This window comes from Vombatus ursinus, unplaced genomic scaffold, assembly GCF_900497805.2.
Source record: "Vombatus ursinus unplaced genomic scaffold, bare-nosed wombat genome assembly UNPS02014786.1, whole genome shotgun sequence".
NCBI classification, from domain to species: domain Eukaryota; kingdom Metazoa; phylum Chordata; class Mammalia; order Diprotodontia; family Vombatidae; genus Vombatus; species Vombatus ursinus.
The window spans coordinates 44,368,493-44,379,542 of NW_020954564.1; the positions used below are offsets into that span (position 1 = coordinate 44,368,493).

At 41.5% G+C, this 11,050-nt stretch overlaps 1 protein-coding gene and 1 pseudogene across 1 annotated transcript; one reads left to right on the forward strand and one right to left on the reverse strand.

Annotated features, from left to right (window-relative positions):
* Positions 1-1,007: 1,007 nt before the first annotated feature.
* Positions 1,008-4,527, forward strand: LOC114047256 (olfactory receptor 1Q1-like). Its single transcript, XM_027868039.1, has 2 exons — positions 1,008-1,933; positions 4,410-4,527. The coding sequence occupies exons 1-2, from the start codon at positions 1,008-1,010 to the stop codon at positions 4,525-4,527; spliced, it is 1,044 nt and encodes a 347-aa protein (XP_027723840.1).
* Positions 4,528-4,690: 163 nt separating this feature from the next.
* Positions 4,691-7,123, reverse strand: LOC114047257 (annotated as a pseudogene).
* Positions 7,124-11,050: the final 3,927 nt, after the last annotated feature.

Genomic DNA, 11,050 nt, shown 5'->3' on the forward strand with positions numbered 1-11,050 from the left:
CCTTAACTTTATAGATGAAGAACCTGAGGTTCAATGAGATTAAGTGACTTATCAGAGGTCATACAGATAGAAAGAAGCAGAGCCTGGACTCCAATTCCAGTGCTTTCTCATTCCTCTACTACACCTCTCAATTATACTATACTACTTCCTTGTTCAGTTGTTTCAGTCATGTCTGACTCTTCATGATCCCATTTGGGGTTTTCTTGGCAAAGATGCTGGAGTGATTTGCCATTTCCCATTTCCTTCCCTAGCTCACTTTACAGATGAGAAAACTGAGACAAACAGGATTAAGTGACTTGCCTTGGGTCACACAGCTAGTAAGTGTCTAAGGAAAGATTTGAACTCAGGGAGATGAATCTTCCTGACTCCAGTCCTGGCACTCTATCCACTGCACCACCTAGCTGTTCCTTGAGCATGTGGAACTGTGTGCTTAAGACCGTACTGCAAGAAGACTAAGCTAGATCAGCTATAATAAAGAACTCACCTAGAAGATAGAAGTATGAACAATATAGTGATAAAGGATGAATGGTCCAGAAAAAATGAATATGCACATTTGTACTATTTATCTTCCAAGCCTATATAAAGATGTACTACATCTTTATTTCTGCATCACAGAATCTCTTTTTCTTTCAAGCCCCTGCCCAAGAGTCACTTCCTACATGAAGCCTTTCCTGATCCCCTTCCCCAAGTTGCTAGTGTCCTCTCATATACAATTCCTTTGTATTTATTTTGTATATAATTTCTACATATATATGTACTTGTTACCTCTCAAATAGAATGTAAAATCCTTGAGGGCAAAGACCATTTCATTTTTGGCACCTAGAATAGGACATGTAAAATAGTAGGGACCGAATAAATTGATTGATTGAATATGAACATGCAAAGTTGGGGCTGGCAGATTGATAGTTTCTCTAAGCTACCTCCCAAGGAAAAGGAAAGCTCCCAGTTGACATTGGCTACAGGAGCGTGTGAGTGCCATATTTTCTTTATTGCCATCCCTGCAGGTGATGGAGAGCACCAATTGGACCAGTGTTTCCCACTTCATTCTCCTGGGGATTTCCACCCACCCTGAAGAGCAGATCCCTCTCTTTGTTCTCTTCCTCTCCATGTATATCATTAATGTGTCTGGCAACTTGGTCATTATCATGCTGACCATTTCCACCACTCACCTCCACACTCCTATGTATTTCTTCCTTGGCAACTTGTCCTTGGCTGACATCGGCTTCACCTCCACTATTGTCCCCAACATGCTATTAAACATCTTCTCAGATACAAAGACCATCTCCTACATTGGTTGTCTGACCCAGGTATACTTCTTCATAAGTTTTGCCGCTATGGAAAATTTCCTTCTGGAAGTAATGGCATATGATAGATATGTTGCCATCTGTCACCCTTTCCACTATCCTGTGGTCCTGACCAGGAGAGTGTGTGTTCAGATGGTAGCCTCTTGCTTTACTCTTTCCCACCTCCATGCCCTGCTACATACCCTGCTCATGACCAGATTATCCTTCTGTGCTAACAACCAGATCCATCACTTCTTCTGTGACCTCTATCCCCTGATGAAGATCTCTTGCTCCAGCACCTACATCAATACCCTGGTAATTCAAACAGAAGGAGTCATCATCATCAATGGGGCTCTGACCTTCATCATCATCTCTTATTCCTGCATCATCTCCGCTATCCTCCATATTCCTTCAGCCATTGGTAAGTGGAGAGCCTTCTCCACCTGTGGATCACATCTAACAGTAGTGGCTATATTCTATGGGACACTTACTTGGGTCTATTTTCAGCCCTTAGCCAGCTATTCAGTGGCAAAGGGATGCATTGTAACGGTTATGTACACTGTGGTAACCCCCATACTAAACCCCTTCATTTATAGCTTGAGAAATGGTGGTGTGAAGGCTGCCTTCAGAATATGGCTGAACAGAATATGGTACTCAGGTCTCAGATAAACTCTCAAGACAGCTTATTTTGATGAAAAGAACACTGTGCTCAGGGTCAGGAGACCTGGGATCAAATTCTAAATCTTCCCTTGATTTCCTCTATGTCTTTGGACAAATCACTTCTCCTTTTCGGGCCTAAGTTTCCTCATCTGGCAAATGAGGGAATTGAACTATATGAGTTTTCTAGTCCATTCCAGCTCTCATAGTCTATGAGTTCATATCCTGACTCTGTAAATCCTCCCAGAGAGGCTGGGGAAATAGTTTAAAGAGTCATTGTTGTTCAGTGGGGGGGGGGGGTTTGGGGGGAGCTTACTATCAATGGTGGGATGATCCTTAAATATTGCTGTCTAATTCTCCAGTCATTACCTTTTCCATTTGTATTCATTAACTTCTGGTTTCTAGTTTCTAAGACACTTAATCTTCTAAGAGACAACAGGAGGGGGCATGGCCCAACATAAAAAGGACACTGCCCCAGAGCTCCTGCTGAAGACAAAAAACATGCCATTTCTTTAGCAGGTACAAGCTTTAAATAAAAAAAATAATTTTCTGCCATTAAAGAAAAATGTTTTTATAAACAATAACACCTTCTTATAATTAAAATTATGTAATAGCAGAAAATCAAATTGACCACTGCTTATTTCATTGTACCCATTATTTCATTAGGATGGATATACCTGTCACCATAGGATATAGATTTAGAGCTAGAAAAAACCTCAGAGACCATCTAGTCCAACCTCTTTCCCAAATTTATAGGTAGGGAAACCGAGGCCCATGAGGTTAAGTGACTTTCTCAGAATCACACAGGTAGCAATAGAGGAAGATTTTGAACACAAGTGCTTTGATTCCAAATTCACTGCTTCCCTTTCCACTATGCTGTGTTACCCTTCGATTGAAGTTAATCACATTCCATCCATGTCATCTCTTCCTTGAATTTCTCAACCATGTCTTTCCATAAATCCTCCTTAGTTAAACCACCAAATATTCCAGGGTTCTTCATATGAATCTTTTAGTATTTTGTGGATTTAAGAAAAATTCATGGGCTATTTCCTACAGATACATTCCTCTTCCTTTTACACTCTTGCATGGCTTGAATGATGATTTTTACTGCACTTCTCGTACACAGACCATCATACACTGTAGCTACATCCCATCACCATGCACCTTTCTGTTGCTTTTCACATCACTTGCAATTTTGATTATCCTGAGATCGTAGAGTGTCCTAATTTTCAGCCCCATCAAATTACCAGGACATTATTCATTTTAAAACAATGGCCTCTGGAATCAAGACATAGATTTGAATCATGGAAAGTGCTATACAATTTCCAAAATGTAAATTGGTCGCCACTTTTATCCAATTCTGGGCTCAAGTCATTGCCCATTTGTAAGACAGATGTACAGATTGACTAACACTAGAGACTGACTCATTTAATTGAGTGTCACAGCATAGGCAGAGGCACTAGGTGGCTCACTGGCTAGAGCTCTGGGTCTGGAATCAGGAAGAACTGAGTTCAAATCTGGCCTCAGACACTCACTAACTACGTGACCCTGGACAAGTCACTTAGCCTCTGTTAGGCTTAATCTACTGGAAAAGGAAAGGGCAAATCACTCCAGTATCTTTGTCAAGAAACCCCATTCAGAAGTCACAAAGAGTCCAACACAACTGAACAACAACATGGCATGGGCATTTTGCTTTCTTTATCTACTTGGATTTTTCCCATGTAGCATTACTAGGTCATTCTCTTTTGAGTGGCCTTAGATCTCACAGATATGGCCATAAGGTATAGTGAGGGGTTGATAAAATCAGCATAATATCATCAGACAATTGGAGCATTTGAAAAATCTGGATAGGAAATCCCTTTTCCACTTGGAATTTGCTCAGGAGATCCTCCATGCAGTAGGGTGATAATCAGAAGAATGTTGGAAAAAATTATATTCATGGTTGCATGTATCTGGAATTTTGTATGATCTGAACATATGCTTGGAAAATGCCAGAAGAGAGCCTTTTAAGTTATATTTTCTCCATAAGGTCAAATGTATTTTTGTAATAGGCAAACAATCACGGCAGGATTTGGGGTTCTTTACACTTCTCACTTGATTGTGTGAAGATGTGCTTTACTTTCCTGTTCCCCCAGTAAATAGTGCCTTCCCCTTCAAATTGCTTTTTTATCTATTTCATACTTATTTTGTATATGATTATGTACGTGTTTTTTCTCCTGACAGGATGTAAGTTGTTTGAGAGTAAATCAAGGTAGAGAGTGCTTTATCTTTGCTTTGTATCCCTAGCGACTTAGTACAATACCTGCTTAAAACATAATTTTATTTATTTAACAATTTCCCAATATTTAACAATTATTTATTTAACAATAAGCAGGGGCAGCCGGGGCCCAAGGGAGGGAAGGGGCGTCCTTCCCCTCCCCTGACACACCCACTGCCCGGAATTAAAAAACAAAACCAACTAAGGGGTAGGAGAGCAGCTGGGACAGCGACGGGGGAAGGGAAGCCATGGGCTGGAAGGGGCAGCAGTGAAGAGAGAGATCATGCATGTGCTGGGGGAGCCCCGAGGCAGCGGCGGCTGTACAAATGAGGCGAGGAAGTCTGTGTCTTCCACATATGTATGTATGTATACATGTATAAATAAACAGAGAAAAGGTGAGGGTCTCTTCTTTCCCCTTCTCTGCTCCTGCCGCGGTGGTCCCAGCTTCTCTTTCCACAGATAAGGGGGGAAGGATGAGGGCTCAATTAAGTCATCACCAAATTGCAGTAAGACCCACGTCCATCAGCTCCTGGATCTTCTGGGCGATTACAGAGTTCTTTAAGTGTTCGCTGAGTGTTGCGGGTCCTTCTGCATCTGCTCCAGGATGAGCCACATGGCCGTGTTACTCATTATCTACTGCACCTCAGGGTCGGCCATGGCTCGCCGCTTCACGAACTCAGGGTTGTCGTGACGGTTGTACTGGGACATGACACATCTCTGGTAGCCATCTGCTGCCTCTTTACAGTTGGAGTCCAGGTCTAGAGCCTTCTGGTAGACGTCCATAGCTTTCGTATAGTCCTTCATGGCTTCGAGAAGCCGCTTTCCGGGTGTATCCTTTGATGAAGGTTGGCTCCAGCTGGATGCATTCCTCACAGTCCTTGAGCGCCAGCTGGAACTCCAGAAGCTTGGTGTAACAGGCTGCGCGGTTGCCGTACAGCTTGGCATCCTTTGGGTTCCTTCTGATGGCTTCTGTATAATGCTTCATGGCCTGAGGGTAGTCCCCCTTCTGGAAACACTCAGTGCCTCTGTTCTTCTCCTCCAAGGCCAAGTCTGGGTTGATGTAAGCCAGCCTCTCCTGCTCCTTTAGGATTTTCTCAGCCTACTGGCATTTCTTGAGGACATCTGGGAACTTGTTGTAGAAGTGGATGGCCTCCTTGTATTTCTCCTCTTTGAAATACGAGTTGCCGATAGTCCTCCCAATTCTCTCTCCCCACCTCGATGTCCTTCTCACAGAGCTCTCGGCACTTACTGTAGTTACCCTATTCGAAGTACACCACTGCCTGATTGGTGATGTAGATCATGTTCGTAGGGTCCAAGTCTTTGGCTCGGTCGTAATGCTTCAGGGCCGTGGCAAAGTCTTTCTTCTTTTGGAATCGTTCCCCAGCTCTTTTTCTTTCAGAGCCTGCTTTCTGTTCTCAGGGAGATCTTCCTCCCTGAGCTCGGGCATGGCCTCCTTCTTGGGGTAGCGGGTGGCGGTGGGGACACCACCTCCTCCTCATCATCCACGCTGCCCAAATCCACGCCGGGGAGCACGCTCAGTGTGGTCATAACACGGGGGTCCTGCAACTTCGTGCCCAAATCTGAGGGTTTGTTGCGGAGCTGCTCGATCAGCTCCTTGTAACTGGGGTCATTCAGCAGGGCTGTCGTCCGAGAGTCTTTCTCCAACTTCTGGTACAGGTAGGGGGTGTTGAAAGGGTTCATGAACTCCCTCTCGGCCAGCCGTGCCTCCATGTTCTGCAGCCCCTCCTTGAGCTGGGAGTTGCTAGCTTCATGCTTTAGACCCTCCTCGTAGGTCCGCTTAGCTTCTTCAAACCGGTTTAAGAACTCGAGAGCGGCCGCCTTCCGGGAGTAGCCCTTGCCCTGCTCTGGCTTCAAGTCCACGGTCTTGCAGCCATCCTCGTAGGCCTTCTGGTAGTCTCCCTTCTTCGCGTACGCAGCAGAACGGTTGCTGTAGAGCACATGGTTCTGGGGGTCCAGTTTGGTGGCTTCTGAGTAGCACGTCAGGGGGCATCGTCGATGTTGCCAGCACTCAGGGCCTTGTTGCCCTCCTCTTTCAGCTCATTCACCTGCTCCACGGAGCGGGCCGGAGCCGAGGCAGCCGCGAATCCGTCCGGCCCCCCCCCCCCCCAATTCGCGCCCAGCTCCCAGCCCTGTTTCAGTTAACACTGGCCTCCTTGCAGTTCCGCAAACTAAACACTCTATCTCTTGGCTCTAGGCATTTTTTCTGGCCCTCCTCCGTGACTGTAATACTCTTTTCTCTACCGTATCTACCCATTGCCCCCCCTGGCTTCCTTCAAGTTCTGGCTGAAATCTTATCTTCTACAGGAAGCCTTTCCAAACTCCTCTTAATTCTAGTGCCTTCTTTTTCCTAATTATCCTCAATTTGTCCTATACATAGCTTGTTTGCTTGTTGTCTCTGACATTAGATTGTGAGCTCCTTGAGGGCAGAGACTGGCTTTTGCCTTTTTTATATCTTCAGCACTTAGCACAATGCCTTATACATAATAGGTACTTAATAAATGTTTATTGAATGGCCACTGAAGGTAAATGCACTAGTTGGAGCATCATGAGCTAGAGTTTTAGGAATACTGGTGCACTCTGCATCTTGAATCCAGGGTACTAATCTTCCTGAGGATCCAATCTGTGAGTGTGAGTGAGAAGTTTGGAGGGGGAGAGGGAATTGTAACCCCAGAGGGACTACTCCGTAATAAAACCTTTGGTTGTAGTTCCATTATCTACTATTAGGTAACTGAATTTGATGAGTTTTTATGAGTAACTCGTATATTATCAGATTGCTTTGTAAAAAGCTTACCCCAGTTACAGTTCTGCCAATAGTATGCTTAGGTCCATGAAGTCTCACCAACACTGAATTTTCTTTTCTGACATTTTTTATCCCAGCTTGTTCTTGTCTCTTGCTCCAACCCATCAGGGACATTTCCCACTAATCCAACTGAATCATTGGCAAAACATCTCTTTTTTTTCTTTCTAATCCTCCTACTTTTGAGTACAGTTTCGTGCTTTTGACCCCTGTTTCACCTCTCATCCCAGTTCTAATATTTGGCTTCTTAGTCCCTTTGATAGCCAGCTGTTCACAACTGGCAAACATAACTTCTAGGCCATTAACCACTAACTAATCACAACTAGTGGTAAGATATGATAGTTGGGGATGGTAGTTGTAATGTGGAGGAGATGTAGAAGATTTATCTCTTAGCCAAGGACTTGTTTTTAATGGCCCAGGTAATATGGGAAGGGAGTACCCTACATGTCTCTGAAGTCTATCTATACAGAGAGTTCAACTGTCTATGTTGTGAGATTGGAGGGGTGCCAGGCAATATGTGCCGGACTACTTAAATATTTTCCTAGGAGCCTGTTGTTTCACTTAAATCCTTAATTATAGGCATTTCTTTAGCTTTAGATATTTTGTCCCCTATTAAGATGTCAACAGCCTCTGAGTAGTTACAAATTAAGCATTATCAGTTTGTCATGATTGACATTAAGGTAAACTTAGATACAAAATCCTGGGCATGTTCAATTTTTTTGGTAAGAAAGCAATTACCAGTGAAAGGAATCTTTAGCTCCTCAGTAAACAAAAATGCCTCGAATGAAACTAGACAAATCATTTTTATAGACAAAAGGAAGAGCATCCAAAACCTAGAAGGCAGCATCACAGATAGGGAAAATTGATTACAAAATCTGCAAAATCATAGATGGGAAAATGATATGACTGGCTGGAAATTTGGAATGCAGGGCTAGTAACCACCTCTCTTTCCATCTTGTCATTATGGAAAACTCATTTGGTGGTGTCCACCTGCAAGGCTACTTAGTGTCACAGCAATAACAGACCAGACTCTTTGATGTCCACCTGCATGCTTCAAGGATAATAGATTTCCTTGACACAAAAATAGAACAGCTATTAGCAGGAAAACTGAACTTCTAAACTTAAGTAAAAGAGGAAAGCTGAATTTATAAACTTATATGATCTTAACTCAGAGACAAGGAAATGTGACTTAGGCAGTATACCAAATATGATTCAGAATAGAATCCATTACAAAAATGGACACAATATCAATTTTATTTTCTCTAGTTATTTATACTGTAAAGTGCCAAACCCCTCTTCCTTTCGGAGCCCTCCACAACATAGAGAAAAGCTATTGACAAGATTTTTCTATCACTTTCATTTCCAAACATATCTCTTCCCACCCTCTTTAAGCAGTGGCCCAAGCTCTTATCAGCTGTGCATAGGATAATGCAAGTGCTGAGAATCAGACTCAGAGATGCAAGCTTCATACTGAGCATACATCATAAGTTATATTGGGAACAGAGATGAATTTTGGATCATCTGGATGAGGAGCTTCTGAGAGCCATAGCAGCTGGTGAGATGGAGGGAGAATGAACTCTATGCAGCTAATATAGAAATATGGTTTGCAAGATTTCACATGTATAATTGATGTCATATTGCTTGCCTTCTCAGTGGGGCAGGGGAGGGCTGGGAGGGAGGGAAAGAATTTGGAACTCAAAATTTTAAAAGAATAAAATGTTTAAAATAGATAATATTTTTTAAAATCTAAAAAAAAAAGGACTTGGGCTATGACTTAGGTGAAGCCAGGGAAGCCAGGAGGAAGAGATGAGGAGGGAGGGTGTTCCAGGCAGGGAGGACTAGTATGTACAAATGGTCAGAGTCTGGAGACACAGATGTGGTATAAAAGAAGGTACACCATATCTCTCACATAATAACTCATCTATTTGTACAATTGATTTTTTTGTACCCAAGCACAGAACTTTAAATTTCCTCCTAACAAAGTTAATTTTCTGAATAAGTAAATTAGTTTAGGCAGAATTGTCATTTTTATTATATTGACTTCACCTAACAATGAGCAATTGATATTTTTCCAGTTGTTTAGATCTGACTTTATTCACGTGAAAAAGGTTTTATAATTGTGTTCTTTTGGTTCCTGGGTTTGTCTTGGCAGGTAGGCTCCCAGCTATTTTATATTGTTTGCAGTTATGTTAAATGGAATCTCTCTATCTCTTGCTGCTGAGCTTTGTTGGTCGTATAAGAAATGCTGATGATTTATATGGTTTATCTTATATCCTGCAACTATGATAAAGTTGTTAATTATTTCAAGTAGCTTTTAGTTGATTCTGTAGGGTTCTATAAGAATATCATCATATCATCTGTAAAGAGTGATAGTTTTGTTTCCTTGTTGCCTATTTTAATTCCTTTGATTTCTTTTTCTTCTCTTATTGCTATAGCTAACATTTCAAGTACTATATTGAATAATAGTGGTGATAATGGGCATCCTTGCTTCACCCCTGATCTTTTTGGGAAGGCTCCTAGCTTATCCCCATTACAGATAATGCTTGTTGATGGTTTTAGATAGATACTGCTTTTCACTTTAAGAAACACTACCTTTATTCCTATGTTCTCTAGTGTTTTTTGGGGGGTTCCAAATTCTTTCCCTTTGTCACTCCCCACCTATCCTCACTGAAAAGGCAAGCAACTCAATACAGGTTATACATGTGTACTCATGCTAAAGACTTCCATAATAGTCATGTTATGAAAAATTAACTGTATTTCCCTCCATCCTATCCCACCCCCCACATATTCTATTTTTCCTTTGACCCTGTTCCCCCTCAAAAGTGCTTGCTTCTGATTACCTCCTCCCCCAATCTTCCCTCCCTTCTATTGTCCCTCCTCTCTTATCCCCTTCCTCCTATTTTCCTGTAGGGTAAGATAGATTTCCATGTCCAATTGAATGTGTGTGTTATTCCCTCCTTAAGCCAAATGTGATGAGAGTAAGATTCACTCATTCCCTCTCACCTTCCCCTTCTTCCCCTCTACTGTAAAAACTTTTCCTTGTCTGTTTTATGTGAGATAATTTAACCCATTCTACCTCTCCCCTTTTTCCTTCTCCCAGTATAATCCTTTCTGACCCTTTAATTTTAATTTTTAGATATCATCCCTTCATATTCAACTCACTTTGTGTGTTCTCTCTCTCCATATATATGTGTGGGTACACAAATACATACATACATATATATAAACATATATATTCCCTCCAACTACCCTAATACTGAGAAAGGTCTCATGAGTTACAAATATCTTCTTTCCATGTAAGAATGTAAACAGTTCAATTTTAACAAGTCCCTTGTGATTTCTCTTTCCTGTTTACCTTTTAATGCTTCTCTTGAGTCTTGTATTTGAAAGTCAAATTTTCTATTCAGCTCTGGTCTTTTTATCAAGAATACTTGAAAGTCCTCTATTTCATTGAATGTCTATTTTTTCCCCTGAAGGATTATACTCAGTTTTTCTGGGTAGGTGATTCTTGGTTGTAATCCTAGTAACTTTGGCCTCTGGAATATCATATTCCAAGCCCTCCAACCCCCTAATGTAGAAGCTGCTAAATCTTATGTTATTCTGATTGTGTTTCTACAATACTTGAATTGTTTCTTTATGGTTTCTTGAAATATTTTCTCCTTGACCTGGGAACTCTGGAATTTGGCTACAATATTCCTAAGAGTTTTCTTTTGGGGATCTGTTTCAGGAGGTGATTGGTGGATTCTTTCCACTTCTATTTTACCCTCTGGTTCTAGAATATCAGGGCAGTTTTCCTTGATAATTTCTTGAAAGATGATGTATAGACTCTTTTTTTGATCATGGCTTTCAGATAGTCCAATAATTTTTAAATTTTCTCTCCTGGATCTATTTTCCAGGTCAGTTGTTTTTCCAATGAGATATTTCACATTGTCTTCTATTTTTTCCATTCTTTTGGTTTTGTTTTATAATTTCTTGATTTCTCATAAAGTCTTTAGCTTCCATTTGCAACATTCTAATTTTTAAGGAATTATTTTA